The sequence below is a fragment of the Solea solea genome, chromosome 19, assembly GCF_958295425.1.
Source record: "Solea solea chromosome 19, fSolSol10.1, whole genome shotgun sequence".
NCBI lineage: Eukaryota > Metazoa > Chordata > Actinopteri > Pleuronectiformes > Soleidae > Solea > Solea solea.
The window spans coordinates 3029455-3054490 of record NC_081152.1 but is presented as its reverse complement, the minus strand read 5'-3'; the positions used below and the strand labels follow the sequence as shown (position 1 = coordinate 3054490).

The following is a 25036-nucleotide window of genomic DNA, read 5'->3' as shown; positions in this document are numbered from 1 at the left end:
GCCTGGGTAGCTCAGTCGGTAGAGCATCAGACTTTTAATCTGAGGGTCCAGGGTTCAAGTCCCTGTTCAGGCGGAGGTCAGACTTTTTAGAGAATCATCTTGAAAACAGGTCAAACAAGCCAATGGCGGCCTCAGCTCGTCATATTGGCAAGTACGTTAAGTGTGGAAATACAAACAGACAGAGCCACAAAAACACAATACTTAGTCAAGTAATGAAGTTGGATTGGATTGAGGGCAGAAACATAGGGTTTTTACAGAGTGGTGGTGTCTGAGCTCCAACATGTTCCATACCCTACGCTCCATATACGTAGGGTATACTTAACTAGTATATTGTTGCCAGCCTTGAACCTAACTGAAACAGGGAAGGAATCAATTAGTGCAGAGAGAGAAAGAGAGGCTGGTGTGCAAGGTGACAATTCCATCAGACACCAAGCTGGGGAATCATTATCCACTCACATCCAGTTTAGGATTATAATAGTATAAAAAGTTGATTAGTGCCATCCCACCATCTCTTTTTGGTTGTTCTGTTGGATTGTTTTACAGTCACAGTGTCTCGTTTGTGGAAAAGGGTCTTTTGAATAAATAGGAATACATTGGATAAGATCAAGAGTTTGAGAACCAGTGGTGGAGATCGTCTTTTATATGTGTGAATACGGTTTCAAAATTGGATTTATATATATATATACACATATACATATATATATATATATGTATATATTAACCACTTTTTTGATACTTTAAAGGGACGTGCACACTTAAATACCTAAAATATTTCTGAAACATTCTAATGTTTTAAGTATATATGGAACAGACCCTGTCAGCTGGGACATTAATAAAAGAAGATCATCAGCGTGTACACAATGACACTTTCTGATCATTTCCATATGTAATTTCTTTAAAACCTGCAAGACTGCATAAAGCACTGGCCAGCGGGTCAATTGCCAAAGTAAACAGGAGGGGAGAACTCCTTGGCCAAATCCACATTTTAGAGAGGTATTGAAAAGGTTTTCCCACTTGACCCAATCAAAAGCTTTCTCAGCATCCAGGTGACATTAGACCAGTGATGTGCAGTCAGGAGAGGCAGTGCCTCAGAAAGTAAATTTTGACCACTTGTGACTGTTCTATAAATGAGTTTCTGTATGATTTTCAACATTTCAATGGTCAGAACGGTAAGGTGAGGCAGCAATGAGCTGTGCCTCCGCTCTGTGCCACACACACTGACTGATGGTGCATGCCCATTGCTGCCTCTCTTTATATCACCAATATACATGTTTAATTATACATGTACTGCACATGTTGACGTTCCACAGTCTGTCTAATATATATAATGAATGTGTGTGACCTATTTAGTCTTTCTGATCGGCCATAAATGCACAGGGAGAGGCAGAAAGTACCGTGCCGCACTGATAGGGGGCAGTGCTGAGCCCAATAGGGACAATGGATAACAGGTGCGTGCTTCTTCTACGCAGCGACATATTTGTACATCCAATGAGTGCCTTCCCAGTCATGAACCCCACCACATGTCACTGCATTAGACAACTCCTCTTCACTTTGACCAAGCCCTGTCCATGGTTCTGATTGATTTCCCTTTTGTCCACTACTTACCTTATACAATAGCCAAAAGAAAAATCCACTTTGCTGGTTTAATAAACTGTTTGTCCTTCCTCTCCTCTCTCCCCCTCTCTCCCTCTCTCTCTCTCTCTCTGTCTGTGCTGTGCGTCATTATTAGTAATTAGTGTGCAGTGTGGAACTGTGGCCATTGATATGCTAGATGGAGAAAGGCAGAAAAATACCCTATACCTAGAGACACTTGGGTGTCCGAGAAGTTTGAGTGTAAATCAGTTCAAACAACTGCAAAAACAACTGATGGCTGAAAAAGACAAAATAATGATGGGAAAGAAAGTCAGTATGTAAGATCTGAGGAAGTATGACCTGCATGGACGCCATTAACAGATATGGTATGAAGAAGCACAAAGAAGAAGTAAGAAAACAAGACTGTAAGATGTGGACAGGAAACTTAGAGGATAAAAGGAAAAAAAATGAATAAGAAAACTTGCACAAAGCATTGAGCTTGAGTGGAACCATGTGACTGGGTCTGCCTGGTCTTTCTCCATGTTTTTTTTTTACGTGGGCCAAGATTTAACAAGTATACTAATTAAAAACTGCGTAAATCATCAGACATAATGTTTTCAGATTTCAACAGGTGGCTCTAAGGATCCAATATCTGGAAGGGCTGGCTTTGGCATGTTTGTTGCTAATTTTCTGCTCAAACAGAGGGTTTGCATAACAGATCATGTGTCTCTTTTTTCCTCAGAGGTGCTGGTGATCTTGTAGACAATGATCTGACCTTCAGGAGGTCAGAGCTGCTATTTATCTGTGACTGTTCTGATGGTGTTGGTGGGTTTTTGAAATCTTGTGTTGAGAATGAAGGGGGCTGAAATACAACATTGATGTCCCTGGACACAAAGGAATTGAAGGACATGTAATGTGTGATAAACTGGCTAAACTGGTTTGTATAGGACATGGTGAGTGGCAAGGAGATTGGGAAATGGATCAGAAAGGTCGACAGTATCACTCGCCTGCAGCCTTCTGTTTAGAAATAAGTGTCTTTCAATCAAGTTAGAGAGAAGGGACGAGGTTGTACTAATATGCCAGAAATGATGAGGAGAAGAAGCTTGCATCCATGATGTGGCATTAGTGCCATCTCCTGGAGTTAGGCAGCTCCTACACTACTCAGCCGTCATAATATTCTTTCTTCTCATCTCCTGTATCCAAATTGAAGCTATTTTAGCTCTCAGAAAACGTCCCAGCCTTTCGTCTTTATAGACCTCCATGTTACTTTTTCTCAATGAGTGTTAGAGAAGTGCAGCAACATTTTATAGTCATCACATTGTTTGTTTTAATGCAAAGTGCATAACGGGTGCATTCTTGGTTTTCTTGTCTTTTCAGTGCATTTTGGCAGCAACAGTAAGAGCTATGGGACACACTTTAATTAAATACTGTTAATAAACACATGTGGTATTACACGCAACCTTCCGGAATTAGCATTGCAGTTTCAAGCCTCGGACCAAGTGTGTGGTGGACACGTAACACAAAAAAGAATGAAGATATTTCTCGACTCGGAGGAAACTGAGGTTGGGAAACACTTCCCCTATTCTAGTAATACAAAGCTAAATGCTAAATATGGTGAAGTATTCCTTTAACCTTACCCATAAACAGTCAAAGGCTAAACCCTAAACCTGTCCTAATAATCAATATATTCTGCCTCATTAGGACCTGGTTTTGGTCTCCATAGGTCCTGACAAGGTCAGCATTGAAGCCAGAAAAAAAAGCACCTAACACACACACACACACAGTGACGCACCTGCGTCTGAAGGACATCTGCTAAGAGCAGCTCTGTGATTGGTCAGCTGGGAGAGCTCGGCGTGGAGCTGAGCAGATGATTTGGCATTGCACCTTGCTGTCAACATACCTACCGGGCACTTCCTGCTTTCGATATGTATTCGTTTTCATTTCTTTTTTGCGAGTGGACGTAGCGTGGCACCTCGCTGTCATGTGTTAATGATTTCGTTTCATGTTCCCGACACGGTCTGTGGGTCTTACGGACCGAACACAACGACTTTGGCTTCATGTTCGGCTCAAAGGAAGAGTCATCTCTCCGGACCCTGCTGCCAGAACATTACTTGGACTTAATTAAGCACCGCGGTTTTATTTGTTTACATGTGGACTATTTCTGTCGTTTTGTTTTCTTTGTCAAATTCAGCGGCGGCGGCGGCGGCGGCAGCAGCAGTAGTGAGGGACGGTGCGTGGTGGAGAGGTAATGTGCATTCTTTAACTGTCGCTATAGAAGCTCCGGGCCTGGCTCGGGCTCTGGCTCTTGCTCGGGCTTGGGCTCGGGTTTAGGCTGTGGGGAATGGGGATTCACATGCTACGTTGCTGTCGTGACAGGACACTGTGCAAGTGTAATAATTAATGGACACGTTTTATCGCGCGTCTGTGTGCGACATTTTTCGTCGTTCATCTTCACTGACAAACACGTCTGTGTCGAAGGCGCAGTGGCGTCGCAGCGTTTTTAAGGTCCCCCATACACACCTTTTGTATCACTTTCGGAACATCCCTGTGAAACTTGAGAAACACGGTACTTATATTTGGGCAACACAGACATGGCAGGATGCTGATTGCGCACAGTGGACGTGCGCCTGTCAATTCGGAGGGATTCGGATCCACAATCATTATGCGAGGTGTTGCGAAGAAAAATGACCACTGCGCATGTATTATGAATCCGGCAGTGATTTTGCGCAAGCACTCGTTTTGTGCGGAATGTGAACACATTTGTTCAGATATAGTTTTGCATGACTAACAATCAAACAAACCAATAGATTTATAACCTGAAGTGAAGGTCAGTAAATAAACCACCTGTGCTCTTCAGGGGGTTGAGTAGAGCTGGGTATTTATTACAAAAATTAATTCTTTGGTTTTATGTCTGAGCATGACAACACAAGTTAAAAACAAACAATACAATTTGTGATTGTCATCCTCTTCTTCAAATCAGTGTGAGCAGAGGTTAATGTGAGGTTAGAAAAAAAAAGAGATAACTCAGGTGTTATGTCAGCCACCCTTAAGAATAAATGTGTATTACTTAGTTTGTTCAATTAGGTTCAAATTGATCAGTTACTTTTGATCATGCATGTGAAATGTTTTGTTATCTATTCACTTTCCCTTTGGGACAAACTTCATAATGGCACCCTTTTTCATTGAAAGGTCACCCATAGGAAACAATCAATTGTAAAAATGTATATTTAGCGTTAGAATGGCAGCAGGTCTTCATCATATTTTTACACTCTACTTATTTCATGCGGCCCTCCACTAATATCACGTCATAATGAGTTATTTCTGTCTCTTTTTTTTTAAATTTACAGACTAATTTTGCATCACAAATACATTTATTTTTTCTGAACACTTACTGTTCCACATCAAAACAGACACTTTTATTTTGAAATTCTATGAAATATCAAATGTTGTGATATAATTTAAGCTCATTTTGCCTGCTCTGACTGAACAGTTATTTGTTGCTTTACTTCAGTGGCCCCTCCTGACCAGACAACACACTGAGTTACAAAAAAATACAAAACTTGCGCTCATCTGAAAAGAGGACTTTGGACCAGTTCTTCTTCTCCTTAGCTCTGACGTTGTCTGCAGTTCAGGAGTGGCTCAACAAGAGGAATAGGACAACTGTAGCCAAATTCCCTATCTCGTGGATTAAACTTTGTACACCTTGCCAAAAGCCTCCGTAATTACAAATTGACAACAATCACAGTACTTCCAGTTGTCGAGGGGAACCCGTCACGGATGCTCTATCAGCCCACTTCTTTTTGCCTTGGCCATAGAGCCCCTATCTATTACACTTAAATCACTGCCATTAATCAGTGGAATTCACCGAGGGGGAGAGGAGCACAGAGGATCTTTATGCAGATGATTTATTAATGTATATTTCCGACCCTGTCTTGTGTACCCCATATTGTCCATGCTTTGGGGAGATTTGGCACATTTTCCAGGTACAAACTTGACTTTAGTAAAAGTGAATGCAACCCTGTAGAGCTGCAACTAACCACTATTTTCATAATTGATTAATCTGTTGATTATTTTCCCCGATAATCGATGAATCGTTTGGGGTTCAGAATATCAGAAAACCTTAATAAATGATGATCGGTGTTCATCAAACTTGGAAATGATGATGTTCTCAAATTTCTTGTTTTGTCCACAAACCAAAATCATTGGCTTTTAATGATTTCTTTGTTATCCAGAGCAAAGAAATGAAGAAAATACTCACATTTAAGAAGCTTAAACAATCGGAAATATAGTTTTAATCATGAAAAAAGCTTCAAACCGATTATTCGATTATCAAAATAGTTGTCAAATAATTTAGTTATCGATTCATTGATTAATCATTTCAGTTCTACTACCCTGTGAATGACCTGGCTCTTCAATTACAGGACAATGCCTAACTGTTCCAAATGTCTAGAAATGGACATGCAGAAGCTCTATCAGGAAAACTTCTGTCCACTGTTATCAAAAGTGAAGCTAGATCTGAAGAGATTGAAAACTCTTTAGTTCTCCACCTTGGGAGGTATGCAACTTTCTCTCCCCAAATCTTTTTTTAAAACTATCGATAAATCTTGCAAGATTTCATTCTTATGGGACGGTAAGAAACCTAGAATGAGGTTAGAATTATTATGACCTAGACCTAAACTTACAGAAATTGGTGCCACTTGGAGGCCACGTCTTGCATCTCAACATCTGTCGGGTACTTTGGCTACCTCCATTCTCCCCCTCTGTACTTCAGAGTTTACAAATAATCCATAATCCATTTATACATTTAAGTACATTAACTGTATATTTGCTGGTTTTGATGACTTATCGCCAAAAATTCAGCTTTCCTTGGTCTAGCTTATTTCGTAATTTCCAAGTTCGTCATTGTCTTCAGTGTTGTGACCCCAACTTTCCATACAGACCCTCAGTGTCTGCTTTAGAGGATCAATTAGAGATTCCTTTATAATTAAAAAAGTCTAATTTTGAGAATAAATGACTTAATAACCTCTTTTAAGAACATATCCCTTCTAAAGATCAGGGCTGATTGCTAGAATTAGTTGGGGGGAGGAATTGGAGGAGGATATTTGGAATAGAGAATGACCGTACTTCCTGTGCAAAACTCAGCGTCATACAAGTTAAGGTTCTTCAACGCAGTCACTATTCTAAAGCAAGGCTAGCGGAAATATACCCTAACATAGCTGCTGGCTGTGAAAGGTGTCTTAACACTCCTGCCAACTTGACTCATGTTTTGGTCCTGTTCATCCCTGACAACCTATTGGTCTGTGATCTTTAAGACACTGTCAGCGGTGCTTAATATTAATCTGCAACCCAATGTTGCTATGGATATATTTGGTGTCACAGATAGGAGCTACTTTACAATTAGGGAAAGTCATAAACACAGAACAACAGTGCAGAGATGAGTTCTTTTCCATCTGGAATCCAGTGTTGTCATACTTAGGTGGACTCAAAACTATGCCTACTTAATTTCACTTTGCAATCCATGCCTCTAGTTATGCGTGTCCATGTAAATCTTTGCAAACAGTGTATGGTTTCACCAACAGTAAATAGGTTTATGCTTTCTTTGCTTCTTTGGGTTTATGTCCCTCATGGTTGCTTAGATTTTTTTTGGTTTGCTTTCTGTGTGTTTGTGTGTGTGTGTGTAACATAAATGTACATATAAGAGCATTGTTCCAATGATCCTGTCCTCTCTCTATGTATGTAAATTGAATATAATTTATTAATAAAAACACATGCAGAAGGAAAAACAAGTTGCATATTCACAAAACAAAAACAAATGCAACATGAGAAACGCGCTGCAAAAACAAAAACGACACAAAACCGAAGGATTATTATATGGGCTAATTGTTGCAGCCCTAACGTTCACCGTTTTTAAATCAATGTATCTGCTCTGTAATCTCATTTTACATTCTCAATAGGTTTTGTTAGCAAACTAGAAGGTTATAGTCTTATACTGTTATTATCCAGTTCTTTATTTACTGATACATGGTGGTATTGAAAGGTTGAAAAGGGGAGGTGTTGAAGGGCTTTTCCTACTGCTGTCACTGTCAGGAGCCAGCAGCATGTTATGAGTCTCTGTAATAGTGGCTGCTTCACTGCATGGCAGAACACGCACGTCTTCTGCAGGTTTGTCCGTACCTCTATACTCGAGTATTGCTTTCATGCTGGGAAATGTTCTGTTAAGCTGTCAAACACTGGAAACTTGTTGTCTGTAGCACAAAGCTAAAAAGAAAATGTAACAAGAAAATGTATTTGAAAAGTTAAAAGCTGTGTCGTCTCTTTTAGGAATGAATGAGAGGATATGTGTGCCCCCCAGCTGAAAACCTCTGTCGCCTTGACCTGTGCGTCTCATCAGTCCCTCAGCGAGTATGTATCGCAGGAACGGACTCTCAGATGACACCAGCATCAATTCAGTCACTTCAGAGGTAAGAAAACTTGGATACAGACTTTTTTGGGCTGATACAGATAATATGTTTAGATATCTAGATACAGATACTGTATATTATCTGAAGTGGCAGGTCAGTGGTGGTTACGATGATGTGATACCACCCCAACTAGTTAAAATAGTTTCATGTCAACTGGCTATTTGTATATTAATATCCCAAAAGAATGTCCTTGTTTTCTTAAGAGTGCATCTCTAATTTAATTTACTCACTTCAGCTGGTCGTTGAATATCATTATATTCAAATTTTAGAATATTATTGGGCGACATTTTCGGGACATTGCTCGATAATCTAGCAGATGCCGATTCTGCTAGGCAAACAGAATTGGGCAAAGTAGTGCGGAATAAAATAATAATAGTAATAATAAAAAAGCCTACAGGTGCAGAACCTTGCACACAGACACATTGTGAGGTTGGGGTGTCTGGTCACAGTTCAGGATTCTAACAGCATAGAACAAAACAATGATTACCTTTGTGAAATGTCCTGCTGCGGCCTTGATTCCGGCTCAGTTGTCTCTGTTTCTTGTGACTCTGGATTAAAATGCAAGGAGCTACAACGAGGGATTCATTCAACAGTGCACTGTTTGTTTAATTACATACATTTCCTTTGTCTTGTGTGACTGCTGGTCTGTTTTTTTTAATTTAAGAGTTTAATTTTGTGCCTCTTAGGCGAGCAGCAGCTCAGATTCTTTGGATGGACCTCGTGTAGACTACGCCAAGAGCTATGACGCCGTCATCTTTGACGTACTGAAGGTGACACCGGAGGAGTTTGCTGTGAGTTTACTTGGAATATACTCAAAGGATCAAAACAAGCATACCAGTGTTTCTGGTTCCGAACCGGTGGCCCGCTGGCCACATCCAGCCCACACTATCCAAATGCCTTGGTGACTTAATGGAAACAGACAATCGAGCATTGAACTCCATGGATGTGATGTTTAAAACTACAGTTGCTTAGAGGTGTGGCACATAGATGACCAGGTAATATGATTTGACCTTGCTTTAATCCTTGTTTTTTTTTTGTTTTTAGAGCCAAATCACTCTAATGGATGCACCAGTCTTCAGGGCAATACAGCCAGAGGTAAGAACCATGTTGTCAATTGCTTGGCCTCTGGCAAAATACTGGAAAACCTGGGTATACATTATAACAACTTTAAGGCAAAATACTGGGTAATGTGATTAATCCCCCTAGTTTTTGACTCCACTCATCTGGTTCAGTTTTCGTTCTTTGTTTCAGCAAATAGAGAGTTATACATGTATACAGCAAATTATCTTACTTAATCTACAATTATGTTATAATTATGTGTTGTTGATTTTGCCATCGCAGTTATTTTTAACCCTATTATAAGATATTGTTTGCAGGAAAAATCATGAATGAGGACAAGTACATATGGAGCAGACAAATGTATTAATTTTACAGCTGTTATTGTCTATTTTATTTATACTATTTTCTATTTTTCTAGTTATTAGTACCACCTCTTATCTTCTCTTAGTTCCCTACCAGTCTAGAACTGTGATGGGAGACAGAGTGTGGGGGCTTTTGTAATGATGTGAATTTCTTGATTAATGGCATGTATACAAACTTCAGAGCAACATGTATAACTTATTTTTCTTTAAATAAAAAGTTTAATAACAAAACAAATATACATTTTAAATCAATTATATATTATAAATGTACAAAATGCAAAGTGAGCTAACAGAAGAAAAAGCTGAATCACATCAATATTAGGTGCAACCACCATTTGCCTTCAAACCAGCATCTGTTCCTCTAGGTAAACTTGCAAGCAGGAACTCTATATTTACTGTATATATTTACGTGCAGATATTAAATGTAATTGTATTTTTTTTTTTTTTTTTCCACTTTCTCCTATTTAGTGTTTTTTTTGTTTTTTTTTAAATACGGTATATACATTTATGTTCAAGCAGGTCATGGTTAGAACCTCCCAATACTAAAATGAAATGTTAAATCCGTTTTTGAGTAAAATCTCAAGGGTTTACTTTGGTGTTGTTTATTCTCTGCCATTACACTTGTGCTACTTGTCGTTCCACATTTCTTAAATCTATTGGTTTATTTGAATCTCTGTTCTGCAGGAGCTGGCCAGCTGTGGCTGGAATGGGAAAGAGAAGCACAGTTTGGCCCCCAATATTGTCGCAATCACGCGTCGATTCAACCAGGTATGTTTTTTGGGCTCATTTACATTTAGATCTCAGAAATAAACCAAATGTACCATCGCTCATTGGCATTTTAAAGTCTTCTCCTTTTAACCAGCTAGTATTTTGTGATGCAGCGTCATGCAGTGAATGATCGTTCATGTGTGTGAGCATTAGGCATTTCAGGTCATCTGAGCATGCGTATGTGTGGTCCGTCTCTTTACGTTGTGTTGTTCCAGGTGAGCTTTTGGCTGGTGAGGGAAATCTTAACGGCCCAGACACTGAAAATCCGAGCAGGGATATTGAGCCATTTCATTAAAATAGCAAAGGTGAGTTCAATTTCCTTATCCCTAAATATTAATTTATATGAGAAATATATGAACCCATCTAATGCATTGTTACTCTGTTGACCGTGATTCACATGACAAAAACACACTGTTGATCCCCTTTCTCTTTCCTGTTGGAATAGTTCTCACGATACTTAAACTTATCGTCAGACATGATTTTTTCTTTTTTCATTAGATGTTTAGTTTTTAAGTGTTTATTTACATTTGAAGGCCACTGTCAATTGCTTCTAAAAATAATATAATCCCCGTATGTGTGAAGCTGTAGAAGACAAGAGCTGTCCAGAGATTAGGGAATAGTAATAGAGGGTTTTTTCCCCTACAATTGGATGCTAATTTTTAAAATGAGTGGAGGATTGGGTCAGGACAATCCCTGGAGTTTACTGGTCCCTTATGAGTGTCTAGGTCACATGTGTTTTTAACAGCATTAGAGTAGCCGTGTCCCAACAGTCAAGGCTGCATCCTTCAAGTGTGCATTCGTCGTTCAGATGTAAAATTACATTGAAAATGAAATATGAGATAAACCAGCAGTCAGGCTTCAAGCGGCAGGATGTACTGTGATTCAGGACATTGAACCTCCCGGTGTACAGCCTGCCAGAATTATTTAGGAGAAGAAGAAGGGGAACTAGTGAGGTGAGGTGAGTTGTGTGGGCTAGCACCTGATTTCCCTCTCCACACTTGGCGGATGCAGTCTTGACTATTGGGACACGGCTAATATCTGAGCGGAGCATCCAGGTGAGCGATGGACATGCACTACATTCACACCCTGTGGTTTACCTCACTGTACTCTGACATGGGCTTCTTCATATATACATTATCTGAAAAATCTGACTAGGAAGCTGGAAGGAAAGATTGGCTCAAATTTCTTCTTCTTCTTCTTCTTTTGGCTTCTCCCTTTAGGGGTCACCACAGCGGGGTCATCTGCCTCCATTTTGTCCTCTCCCTTGTGTCCTCCTCTGTTATACCTCTTCTGTTCTCATGTCCTCCTTCACAACATCCATGAACCTTCTCTGTGGTCTTCCTCTTTTCCTCCTGCCCGAAACTCCATCTTCAACATCCATTTGTGCGATATAATCACTGTCCCTCCTCGGCGCGTGATCAAACCATCTCAACCTTGACTCTTTTACTCAATTTCCAAAACATTTAACCTGAGCTGTCCCTTGAAAATGCTCATTTCTAATCCTGTCTATTCTGGCCACTCCCAACTGGTCACTTTATTTTGTTAATATAATGGTCCGCCTCCTTTTGTCATTGAAATGGTGAAGAGAAAGTGCCGCTTTCTCGCTAAATTGTTGTGTAAACTATTGTGTTAATTCTGCTTGTAGTTCCAACCAATAAACATTTCTTGCATTCCTTATACAAAAACGGTTGTATGATAATTACTCTTTCTTTATTTAAATGGTAGTACATTATTCATGGTTACATGTTCAACTTTGGACTATATTGTTGTTATTGTTGTTGCAATAAAATATCTGTTTTTTTTCCTCCCAGAAACTGTTGGAGTTGAACAATCTTCATTCTCTTGTGTCAGTGGTGTCAGCTCTGCAGAGCGCTCCCATCTTCAGACTCAGCAAAACCTGGGCTGTAAGATATGAGACTCATGCACTTCTCCTTCTTCTTCTTCTTCTTCATGTAGGAACAAAGGACAGATTAATGGTTAGACGACTAGATACTGAAAGGCATATGCAGCACATGTTTTTGGGTGCGACGGTAGCTCAGTGGTGGATCTAGTCGTCATTCAATTCCTGGCTCCGTTAGTCTACATGCTGATGTGTCCTTGGACAAGACACTTAACCTTATGTTGCTCTAATGGTGTATTTCCACCGGCTCTACTCGCCTCGGCACAGCACGGCACGATTAGGTTGTATCTCCACTACAATGATATCAAGTTAAAATGTATTAAACTTTTAATAACAAATTCGAACATACAACATACACAACAATTTGAATATTAGAGGAAAATTGACATTCCTACTAGATAGTTATTTCAGTTTGAGCAACTGGAGCGATTGTGATTTACGTGTCTTTGAGTGATTCATGTCGACCAATCCACTGTCATTTCTCCTCTCTATTGTCACAGCTCATCAGTCGGAAAGACAAGGCCACGTTTGAGAAACTAAACTATTTGACATCCAAGGAGGACAACTACACTCACATGAGGGAACATACCCGCTCCCTGAAGATGGTGCCCTGTATTCCGTACCTTGGTGAGTTCCAGGGTTCCTACATCTGAACTATGAAGCTAGCAAATCAAATGTCATATCATCATGAAAACAATGCACCTTTTTTATTCTTTAAATCTGGTTGTTGTTGTCTTCAGCATCACAATCATTCTTTTTAACTTATATTTGTTGCCTACTCAGTTTGTCTCTACTCAATCGTCCTAGGTTAGGGCGACTTTAATAGTTTACAACAATAAAAGTAATTGCCTATCAGGCATAAATGAATGATTATCCTTTACCCTTTTAAAATTGCTGATCATCATCGTCTTCTACTGTACATCCATAATCAAAAGGGAATATGATGCCATAATGTAAACTGTATTTTATTTATATATCTTTATAGTTTTTAACATGTTTCCATGTTAGATCTGCCAGTGCAGATGATATTGTGATTTAATGCAGGTGCAGATGAAAGAGGATCAGTGTCAACTCAGACACTGTTCACAGAGGGAACGACAGCTAGTTATTAGTTCGTTAACTTATGTGTTCAATGGCAAATTTGAATTTTGATTAAAAAAAATACACCATAAATAACAATGTTGTAGAGAATCAAAATGCTATTTTGTATTTAAAAAGTGACAGCCCCGGTTTTTACAGTGCCTCGTTGTTGTGTCTCATCCAGGGATATACCTGTTGGATATGATCTACATTGATTCAGCATATCCTGCGTCGGACAGCATCATGGAGACACAGCAGCGGACTAATCAGATGAACAATCTTCTGAGAGTCCTCTCCGACCTACAGGTGTCGTGTAACTATGGTAAGAACCAGAGGTTATCATGAGCCTGATAAACATTTCACTTATTAGGTCATCATCTTAATATATGGAGACACAACAACCAATCATACAGTACTATACACTACCCACATTTCTTCAGTTTTTATTGAAATGTATGCAGTTTAATGTCTCATAGTTCAATTAGACACATACCAGAGGGCACTGCATGGTTCGTTTTGGTCCAGGTTGCCTCTCACCAACCCTGGATCCAGCAAAACAGCCTCAGACCATCAAGCGTTAGGGTTCCTCCTCCATATTTGACAGTTGATGTCACACACTACGGAATCCTTTTTTTCGCCTACTCTACGGCATACGAAAATCCTGCTTGATGATGGGAATGAGGTTCCGTCCCCCTATGAGTGGGTCTAAAAAGTGTAGAATTAGCGTTGCAGTTTCAAGCCTTGGACCAAGTGTCACTGACGGGCAAGTAACAAAAAAAACAATGAAGATATTTCTCGGGGAAACTGTCCTGTGAGCTGCTTATCTGGCAAGCTGTTGACTCAGAAACTTGTCTTCTGAATCTGTCTTTTGAGACATACATAATTGTTTTTTGTCATTTTGAAAACATTAGCTGACACACATCTGGCTATACTGACTCCAAGCGTATATCCTGATTTATAACATCTGCAGCTGATCACGTTATTGTTTTGAGCAACATTTTATTTGGTCAAGTCCAGTATCTGCACTTTTCTTTACTTGGAGAACTGCAGTATATTCATTTGTAATGTTATGTGTTATGTACGGGCATGTCAACACTTTTGTATGCATGTATCTTTCCTTTTAGCCTGGAACATGCAAACATACATGAACATAGAATGTCAGGTGTTTTATCTTAAATGATTTCCCTCCAAACTTGTCTTTCAGATCAACTTGTGATGCTGCCACATGTCCAGAAATACCTGTTGTCCGTTCGCTACATAGAGGAACTCCAGAAGTTTGTAGAGGACGACAACTTCAAGTAAGTTTCATCTCTGTGGAGGCAAAACCCTCAGAGAATGAAGCTGATATGTTGTAGAGTCAATATCAGCTGCTGATGTGTGTTTGATGTGTGTTGCAGGCTGTCTCTGAAGATTGAACCGGGCAACAGTTCCCCTCGCATTGCTTCTTCTAAAGAGGACCTGGCAGGTAAAACACATCTGATCTAATGGATCTTATTTATTTTGATCCATGTTGTTATTATTTATGATAATTTCCCCCGTACAACAGGTCTGGACCACTGTTGTTGAGGCTCAATGTGTAAATGATGCTAATTAATTGCACAATTTTCTGTAATTAATTAATTACAGAAAATAAAACCGAAGCTTATAACAGATATTTATTTATTTATTTATATAAAATCATGGAATGAATGTAGAATCAACGCAAAAAAGTATATTTAAATTCAAAGACTGTTTTATGGCTTTCTTTAAACACAATTTCTATCCTAATTATAACAAATTTGGCACAAAAAAAGGCATCTTGATGTTTGAACAGGTTAGTAAATCTTTACAGAGAAACCGAGAGACACAAAGGAAAAAAAAAACTAATATGTATGAAGATATGGTGATGTTTGAGAGCGGTTTACTGTGTTTCAGGTCTGTCTGAGGTATCAGCCTCTCTCAGATATAACCGGAGGCCTACCTGTCCTGACGCATCTGTGGGGGTCCATATCCCCAGTCCTCCGTCCTCCCACCACAGGAAGAGCCATAGTCTGGGAAACAAGTGAGTAAAACGAGGCCTCTCTCAAGCTTGCACCAGTTTAAGACTTAAACGAGTGGTTCCATGTGAGCCTTTTCAAACTCTCCTCTCCAATAGCAGCACTAGACCTCACAAACATGAGTAAGTCAAGTAAAACAAACGTGAGCACCAGCTAGTTTTTGTTCTCGAACCTTGTGAATGTGAGTGAATCGGAATGATTCTAAATGGAAGGTGCCTGTTTTAAACTAGTCGGATATATTCTATCTTTGTTCTAACTGAATTGCACTTATAAAGACAGAAGAGGAAATAGCTGGTGACCAATATGAGCTAATAAATAATTCTGAACTGTCACAGACACACTTTCTTGTTTGCTTTCTGTGAGATGCACTGTCACATGTGTTTGTTTTGATTGTTGTCTGCAGTATGATGTGTCAGTACGGCATGTCGGAGAGCAGGAGTGCGACATTTCCTATCAAAGCGCGACACTTGCTGGACGACAGCTTCTTAGAGTCTCAGAGTCCTGTCAGAATAGATCCACACAGTACATCTGTGTCTAACGGCCTGTCATTAGGTAAGTCTGAGCACAGATGATTGTTTTTCTTCACCTTTTAACAAAATGAGGGCCCAACATTTTCCCAACATACATAAAAGATGAACATTTTTATGTCCTTTAGCCCTCTGCAGTCAATCCCTGGCACTAATTCTTTGGTCTTTATTCTGTCATTTTACATCTCATGCTTTTAAGAACAGGCCACATGGTTGGTGTAGTGGTTAGCACTCTTGCCTTTGCAGCAAGAAGTCCTGGGATCTAGAGCTGCAACTAACGATTATTTTCAAAATCGATTAATCTGATTATTTTCTCGATTAATCGTTTGGTGTTCAGAATATCAGAAAACCTGAAAAAATGTGGATCGGTGATCGTCAAACCTGGAAATGATGATGTTCTCAAATGTCTTGTTTTGTCCACAAACCAAAATGATTAACTTTTAATGTTTTTTTTGTTATCCAGAGCAAAGAAATTTAAGAAGCTTAAACAATCGGAAATCTTGTTTTAATCATGAAAAAAGCTTCAAATCGATTATTCGATTATCAAAATAGTTGTCAATTAATTTAGTAATCGATTAATAGTCCCCATCAGTGCAGACGCTGTTACATTCTGATCATAATAAACACAGTTAAGCTGTATAATTATGTATAATTATCTTTTATCCTACACTTCAGATCCCAGAATAACCCTGCCTTTGTTATTGTTGTTGTTGTTGTTGTTGTTTGTGTTTTTAGCAAGCAGTGAAAGCTCTTTTTCGGAGGAACTATCCGCTAAAATGGAGAGGTGAGTGAGAGCTGCTCGTCACGTACAAGATATATTTTATACTGTTTTAATAACTTTAAAATAAAGTCAATTTCCCTAGAGTATTTTAGGGATTTAGGGATTTGGCAAGCGTGTGTAGATTTTATTCAGTGAACGTAAAATATGTCTTTTTGTTGTGTTTATGTGATGAAGGATTGCATGGGTTGCAGTGAGAATATTTATCTTATAAACTAATAAACCAACTTACATGCTTTTCTGTGTCACCAAATTGTGTCTGTGCTTGTAAGCGAATGACATGATTTCAGTGTTTTTCATGATGCAAATATTCTATTCTTTGCCTGAGCAGACAGTCTTCTTCATTTCTGCGTAGTGCAGGTTTATAGTGTCGTTTACACACTTGTATTAACCCAAGAAGACCAATCCATCCCATCAGCTCCTCAAACTGACTATGAAATGTGTGACAAACAGGGGCCGCATGTACGCAACACTGGGTCCCAACTGGAAGGTCCCAACTCACGACTCCCCCCGGAGCTATGGCTATGTGTACAGGTGAGAGCAGGAGTCTTCATCACAACACTGAAGAAGAAAAAAAATACTGATAATCTTTACTGAGTGAGGGGAAGTGTAACGGCTTAACACATAATCTTTTCTGCATTTTTAGAATCATTAGTCGAGTCAGTCACTGAAATACTACTTACAACAACACTGCCTTAACATAAGAGTGGCTTCAAACTTCATGATAAACATGTATCCATCCATTATTAATATTTCCTGAGGGTCACTAAGCAAAAGAGGTTAACCCTGGTTAGTGGGTTTATGTCTTTGATCAGTTAAGGTCACATTTGTCTTTTCTCTGTGTGAATCATGTCAACATTTGAAGAGCTAAAGCTGGAAATCATAATATGAGTGTTGGTCTTTTACATGCTGTCTGAATAAGATCTTTTCATTCCAGTGTTTAATGTAAAATGTTATCTATCCATTTTATAACCCTCAAATATCATATGTTGAATAATACTAATTATGTATGTAACTATCACATTTTGAGTGAAATCATTCTGGTTAAAATCAAAGAGCACCAGACTATGTAAGACAGTACACTGCCTCTGAACATTGAACAGAAATATACTGAAGTTTCACGTTTATCTGCTGCTTGTTACTCCAGCTTCTCTGCTGCCAACTCCTTCTATGGCTGCAGTGAGGCCGACAATGTGATCATGGAAGGACCGCTGCGAAGGAAAGCAATGCTTAAGGAAGGACGGAAACCCAAGGTAAGGTCATTTTTTCTGTCTTTCTGCCCTAAAAAGTCTTTATTTCCCTTTATTTTTTATAAATTCTTTAATGAAAAGGTGAAAACAGATTGTTTTCCAGCAGGAGCTAGAAGCTTAGAGAGTAACTCAACCCTTAAACCACGCAGGGGTGTCAAAGGGTCAAAGTCAAGGCCAGACTAGGTCAAATAATATAAAATTCCCAACAAACCAGATTAATTAAGAAACAAATCAGAGATCAAATTTGGAATGAAAGATTTGTCACATTAAGATTTATTAGTGAAATCAATTTAAATCCATTTTGTAAAAGAACAAATGTAGATGAATGAATGTATTGTTTTGCTGTGACTGTGACCAAAATATTGAATGTTTATACAGGTTCATATGTCACATGATCTACTGTTGTAGAAATCTGTTTTCACTTTGACATGAAGGATAAATTATTGTCCAAGAAAAGCCTAATTAAATCCAGTGATGACAGTGACTCTGTTTACAAAAGCAATAAAGTGAGAAAACATCCAAAAGGTTTATGTTTTATAGACACTATAAGCTGGTGTCTTTCTTCACGGTCTTGGCTATGACTGACTTGTAAAAGAGATTTTAATCTGAATGTGCTTTCCTAGATAAATAAAGGTTAAATAAATGATGACTGAACACGATGATTTTGTTATATCTATGTTTTTACTTACTTACAGTTGTCATCATGGACCAGGTTTTGGATAACCCTGTCAGGATCAACCCTGACCTTTTATGGGGCAAAAGCACTGAGAGCTTCTGAAAGGAAACATGTAAGTAGCACTTAAGTAATGGTTTGGCATTTGATAAACCAGAAACTAATGAAGTGATTATGTCTCATCTGTACCTGACTTTATATATTATATATATATATATATATATAAATATTCTATATATATCTATATTTTATGTTTGCAAGCAATTTGTTCTAACTGTGCTGTCTTTTTACTTAGATTTTTCTAAGTAACAAAGAGACAATTTTCTCTGAATTGGTAAATGTCTAATTAATCTGTGACATCTTTTGTCACACCTTATCTGAAATGGCATTACTAAAGGACAGGTGAGTGATGAGGACAGGTGAGGACAGGTGAGCGATGAGGACAGTTGAGCGATTAGAGCAGGTGAGCGATGAGGACAGGGCGATGATGAGAACAGGGGAATGACAAGGACACAGGACAGGTGAGTGACGAGGACAGGTGAGTGATGAGGACAGTTGAGCGATTAGGGCAGGTGAGCGATGAGGACAGGGCGATGACAAGAACAGGGGAATGACAAGGACACAGGACAGGTGAGTGACGAGGACAGGTAAGTGACGCGGACAGGTGAACGATGAGGACAGGAAAAACAATTCAAACATTTGTGTCCCCTTGTCCTTTTTGCTCGACAGAGGAAGAAGAAGAACCTTGTTAAAAAGTAACTGAGTAACTTTTACTCTGAGTACATTTTAAACAAGTTACTTTTTTACTTTAACTTGAGTACATTTTTAGACCAGTACTTTTACTTTTGCTTAAGTAAAATGTTATCAAAATAGTGGTACTTTAGTGGTACTTTTACTTGAGCAGAATATTTCAGTACTCTGTGTCCACCTCTGCATAATATGATGATGAAAGCCAAAGGCAGTGGAGAAACTGTGGATTTACATTGTGGCACAAATTGCTCATATTTTAATTTTCCCTTTGAAACCAGATTGAAAATGCACATGCTTGTCATATAGTGCGAACATTTTTACATACAAACCTTCATGTTGCGTGTGTTTTCTATGAGTATGAGCCTCTGTCACGTGTCTGTCGCAGTATAAATCCAAACCCTGTAAGAAGATGTGTGTGACTGGATGGATAGTGGTGCTGCCAGATGACCCAGCCAGACCCAACATCTTCCACCTCAATGACCCAGACAAAGGTCAGTGACACTGTGACATTTTTGCTTCACTTTCATTGAAACTCACACACTCAGAGCCGTCTGTGTCACTTCACAGGTAACATTTACAAGTTCCAGACAGGATCCAGATTTTCAGCCATCATCTGGCACAAAAACCTGGAAGAGGCTTGTAGGAGCAGAAGACCTCAGGTATTTTCAGCACACACACACACACACACACATTCACTCATCTTCGTGATTCGATTAAGTTCGACAAACCCCCATTTTCAGAAAGGTTGGCACACTCTCTAAAAATGATCTTTAAAATTTGATTTGTTGAATACGGACACATTTGGAAACGGATGCTACCACCGAGGCCACACAGTGGTAAATAAACATGTTTAAACATGTAGTTGTAGAATGAATGAATGATAGTTTGTTAATGATAAGTGCTCTAATTCTTTCTTGATTGAATAAACGTTTCACATTTTTGTCTGCATCATCTCCAGCATTCAGATTCACCCCTTCACCTCCTGTTGAATTTACAAGTCACATCATGGTGTGATACTGATTATGTTTTATTGCTGGCATGGCAACAAGGCAGCTTCTGCCCTTGGAGCCTTAAGAAACAACAAATAGTTATTTATGGTTTCTTTCTTAGTTATTTATGAATTCTGCATTAATCAAGTGAAGTGATCTACTGGAAAAGAACAAGTCACAGTTAACTCTTTGAGGTCTGATGGGCTCTGTGTATGTGAAGAGGGGGATTTTGTATTCAGTTTTACAGAGAAGTTAATACAGGCTGTGTGTTTCTTGTCGGTGCTTGTGATGCTGCATTTTGGATCCAATGAAGGGTTTTCCACAGACACACACAGAATATTCTAATCCTATTCTGCACAAGGTTTTCTTTTCTTTTTGGTTATTCATCATTTCCACGTGTTGCTCGACAAAAGCTCTAGAAACTGGAGGTCAAGAAAATGTTAGGAGAAAAACAGAATCAGCATAGATTATCAAGTCTATTATCAGCATAGATTCAGAGCAGATTATCAAGTCTTTTATCAGCATGATCACAGTGTAATGGTGATAGTAAAACAACACATTTTTTATTTAGTTTGATACCTAGAAGCCTCGCTTTCACGCTGTTAATCTCACATTTCCAAGGAAAACAAAAACAGTGAAAGACATTCCAGTTGCACAGAGACAACACTAGCTTTGAGGAAAACTAGTTGCATCCCGACTGACTTCTGCTGCGTTTTACAGTTAGAATTTGTTCTATTTGCACACACACACACAGCAATAAGTGATTTAAACTGTCCTTTTTACACACCAGTAGTGAACACACTTATTACCAATGTTCTTCATTTCTGTTCTGTTCTGTCAACAGATACCAGCAAACCTTATGTCATTTGAATGACACGATGTCCTTTGAATACGGACCCTGTGAAGCATTGTGTGTGTAGATGAAATGGGAGCATGAAGAAGTGTCTGAAGAAGCTCCGATACTGGATGTGCCACTGTACAGAACACAACACGTGTAATATACATTTCCGTAAACACCTAAGAAGACTTGGTGAGGCTGTCGTTTTCTTTCTTTCTCTAAGCTTCTTGTTCAGTGACTTTGTTCGACTGCTGTAAAGAAGTGAAGAAGCGTATGACAAACATGGACAACGGTGTTTGTTGACTGATACTGATGTTAAGTTTACACAGCAGCAGTTGTTCCACTGCCTTCAGGTGGAGCTCTGTTTTTCTAAAGTGAAAGTAAGAAGACACTTGTTGATTCATGAAACTGCAATCGCAAAAAAAACAACTGAGAAAACTGGAGGAAAAGCTTCTTTCTTTTTTTTTTTTTAAATCAAACATGGGGAAGGATTTCATTTGTTTTTTCTGTGTTGCAATGTCAAGGACAAAGACAAAGAAAACCAGTGTCAAGACATCCCGTGTTCTTGATCTCGTGATGAACATGAAAACCATGACCCTGTTCAAAGGCCTCATTATTGTTTTGAAGATGAAGCGAACGATTCACCTTCTTTCACTTCTTTCACATCCAGCTGGACTGATTTTGTACCAAAAAAAGAGATCATTTGTAATCAGAGTCATGAGTTTGGCTTTGAATTGTTCATTTAAAAGTAAAGAGAGGAAACAATCTACTACAAAAGCCACTTCAGAACACAGTGGATATCTTTTTTTTTTGTGTGTGTGTTTATGCTTTATTGAGCCAAGCATTAGCAAAGAGCCAAATCTAAGTTGGTTCTCTGGCTCAAGTAAAAACCACTTACTCATCTCTGAAATATCACGAGAAGTGTCAGGATCATGTAGGGACGAATACTCGGGGGGTTTAGGTAAGGAGTCATAGCACGGGCCCCTGCTACAGATCGCTAATCCTCCTTAAAGACATGTTTGCTAATCAACAAAGCCGGGTTTTAACAATCAATATGTTCTAAAAGTTAAATCAAAATACATTCAACCACCGTGGCAATTATAGTGAACGTGGCGATTACTGTCTATAATGCAGAGAAGAGCCAGCTATTGTGTTTAAGCTAAGTTAGCTGACTGAGTAACTAAAGCAATCTACAATGATGTACCAAGCTTTTAACAATGTGTGTGTGATTCATTTTGTAAATACTGTTTGTTTGTTTTTTGTTTTTTTTTCACCACCTGCTGAAGGAAGCTGCTGCTGCTTAGAGGAACTGTTTGTGGAATAGCACGCTAACACTGAAGGACACTGCTAGCGAAGGAAAGACTCTTTTCTCGTGGTTTAGTTTTGTCCTAGTTTAAAGTGACACGTCAGGTTTTTGTTGAAGTGTGTTGTTTGAGGTACTATTGGTGTTGTCAGCGCTGACGGAGCTGTGCCCGCTTGTCCACAGAGTCTGCGGCGCGTTAGCAGCTACTATTGTTAGCAGATGTTAGCCACTTTGTCTCGGTGCCTTTATCCAACTACACACTGACGCCTGTAAACCGCTCACAGTTCACAGAGAAAATGTGTGTGTCTTTATCTCATGGGGACACAGGATTAGGTTTATCCAAACTAAGGATTCCAAACACACAAAATAACACATTTGCACTTAACCCTTCTGTGACCATCCTGTCATCGCGGTCAGGATTTGGCACGTGTACTTCTCATTACTGCAACTCCTAGACCGTTTGTGATAAATAGAAAATTAAAAAACTACGAACTGACAGCACCCTGCGTGACCCTCATGTGGAGGATAAAGCGGTAGAAGATGGATGGATACTGGAAAGCAGAGAAATGGAGCTTTGCGCCAGTGTAATTGTCATTACGGTAGCACTCAGGAGTTCCGCATCACACGTTTGTGACGTCAGCTTCTCAATACCGTTGTTCCTAAATAGTTGAATAACTGCCAGATATTGAAAGAGAAAGTTATCTTGGAAAAATGGGCAGAAGCACTCGCTCAATTTTACAGCCATAAAATGTAAATAAATCCAGGCGGCTTGGTTATCATGACGGCCATAAGAGGGTTAATGATGGAAGCGTCGGTGGATCAACAGCTCCCCTGTGCTGTGATGTAAAATCAGTCTTTATAGATAGAGATAACTTTTCTCTATCTCTAAATCTATCTACATTAACCCTTTAACACCGAGCGTATCACAGATGACACGTTTGCACAAGTGCACTATCAAAATTTAAATTTTTGCTCATTGAGCCCTATTTTAAATATGTTTTACACGGTTCAAATTTCAAATTTAACACAAAATCTGGTGTTCGTGTCCAACTACAGAGTTTTTTTCACAACAAAACTTTGTTTTTCTGAATACTATTTCAACATGGAGTAAATTGAAAATAACTGCCAGATATTGAAAGTTGTTCTGGAAAAATGGGCAAAAGCACTTACTCACAGGATAATTTCAGGCCCTTTTATGGTTAAAATGAGGTGTTAAAGGGTTAACATATTCTTATTTATATGTTAATGTGTTCTCATACAGTGATACTTAAAAAAAAAAGAAAAGCCTGTACTGTCCCTTTAACAGCAACAAGGGACGGCCTGAAATCAAGGCATTTGTTAATCTGTTTACCGCTGCTCGACAATGGTTGTGTGTTTTGAATTTTTATGTTTACACTACAGTCACTAGAGTGCATGAGTCAGTCTGTGCGGTTTGTGTCACAACCAGGTCATCCGTGGACTCGGCATCACCACCACAGAAGAACCTCGTCTGTTTCCGTCAGTGTCACTCTGCTCAACTCGACAAAGAACTGTATTTAAATGAACTCTCCTGGTGTATTTATATTGGTACAGTTTAAAGATTTAAAAAGGGAAAAAAAAAAAAAGCGTCACAATGAAAGCAGTAAATGAATGTTGTCATGTTTTGTGATGTTTACAACGTTGAGCAGAATCACGACTGAAAAAGAATTTGATCAGTGCAATCGGCTTTCTTTAAAAAAAAAAAAAAAAGATGTATTCATGGTTATTTCTGACTTTGTGTTTGTATTATAACTCAATGTACACAGTGATTAACCTGATTTGGGGGCAAACCACCTGAACTTTTTGTCTTGTTTTAATCCGAACACAATCACTTCAAACTATTTTCTCTTGTAAAAATGTATGCAACACCATGAACACTAGGGTTGTTGAAGTGTACTTTGGTACAAGAGACTTTTTTTCCCCCCACTGATCACTGATTAACTGCAGTCCTGTTTAAAACCCAAGCCTTGAGCAGGTCAGACTTCAGAAAAGAACCCTTCACCCTTCAATGTGAAAGGAACTGAAGTGTTTTTTTTCTTTCTGTCCAGCAAGAAAAAAAGTTTACTCTCAGAAAGTGTATTGTAGAGTGTGTGGCTGCTGCTGCTGCTGCTGCTGCTCAGGCTCAACCGATGGATGGACGGGATGCAGCAATAACAAAAGAAAACAATTCTAAAATCCAAATTGTTCACATTCATTGGGAAGAAAACATTGGCTAGAATTGTACCAGTGTGTTGTACCTGCTGCATTGAATTCTGACACGTCTGTGGAGCATCCCCTTTAAAGAAAGGCGCTTAGATCCAGTGCAGAGTTGCTTTCTATTGAGCTGTGTTGTTGCCATGTTTCTATTTTTTTGTTTGTTTTTGTTACTGAACAGTGTTTATATGTTTGCCGATGGAAAATATGATTGGAGTTGTAAATAATAAACTGTAATTATCATTTAAGCTCAGTACAATGAACATGGTTTTAGTTCAACAAAACAAGTATGAAGTTTTGTTTCTTTCATATTTCTCTGCAGATGAGGAAATTCACAAAATAAATTTTAGATGATACTTAATCATTTAACATATAATGCCTTTGCATTGAAGTAAATCCAATTTGCTGCTTCTATTATTCCGGACAATCAGTGGCTTATAATTGTTTTCTGTCAGTTCAGTAATTTCAGTGTTGCATAC

General features: G+C 38.9%; 1 protein-coding gene and 1 non-coding gene across 2 annotated transcripts; both read left to right on the top strand.

The window, feature by feature from the left end:
- Positions 1-73, top strand: trnak-uuu (transfer RNA lysine (anticodon UUU)). The gene has a single exon. It is a non-coding gene; the product is annotated as a tRNA-Lys (tRNA).
- A 3375-nt stretch (positions 74-3448) lies between these two features.
- Positions 3449-24805, top strand: ralgps1 (Ral GEF with PH domain and SH3 binding motif 1). The gene is made up of 20 exons (XM_058617474.1): positions 3449-3817; positions 7894-8033; positions 8720-8824; positions 9078-9128; positions 10139-10222; positions 10438-10527; positions 12034-12126; positions 12623-12749; positions 13387-13524; positions 14407-14500; positions 14600-14667; positions 15117-15243; positions 15642-15790; positions 16501-16549; positions 16997-17077; positions 17691-17796; positions 18489-18581; positions 19602-19707; positions 19784-19875; positions 21050-24805. The coding sequence occupies exons 2-20, from the start codon at positions 7977-7979 to the stop codon at positions 21077-21079; spliced, it is 1740 nt and encodes a 579-aa protein (XP_058473457.1). The 5' UTR covers positions 3449-3817; positions 7894-7976; the 3' UTR covers positions 21080-24805.
- Positions 24806-25036: the final 231 nt, after the last annotated feature.

Coding starts and splice junctions, on each gene's coding strand:
- ralgps1 (XM_058617474.1), top strand. CDS start 7,977: ATGTATCGCAGGAACGGACTCTCAGATGACACCAGCATCAATTCAGTC. Junction 14,668..15,116: donor TTCTAAAGAGGACCTGGCAG/GTAAAACACATC, acceptor ACTGTGTTTCAG/GTCTGTCTGAGGTATCAGCC. Junction 18,582..19,601: donor GAGCTTCTGAAAGGAAACAT/GTAAGTAGCACT, acceptor TGTCTGTCGCAG/TATAAATCCAAACCCTGTAA.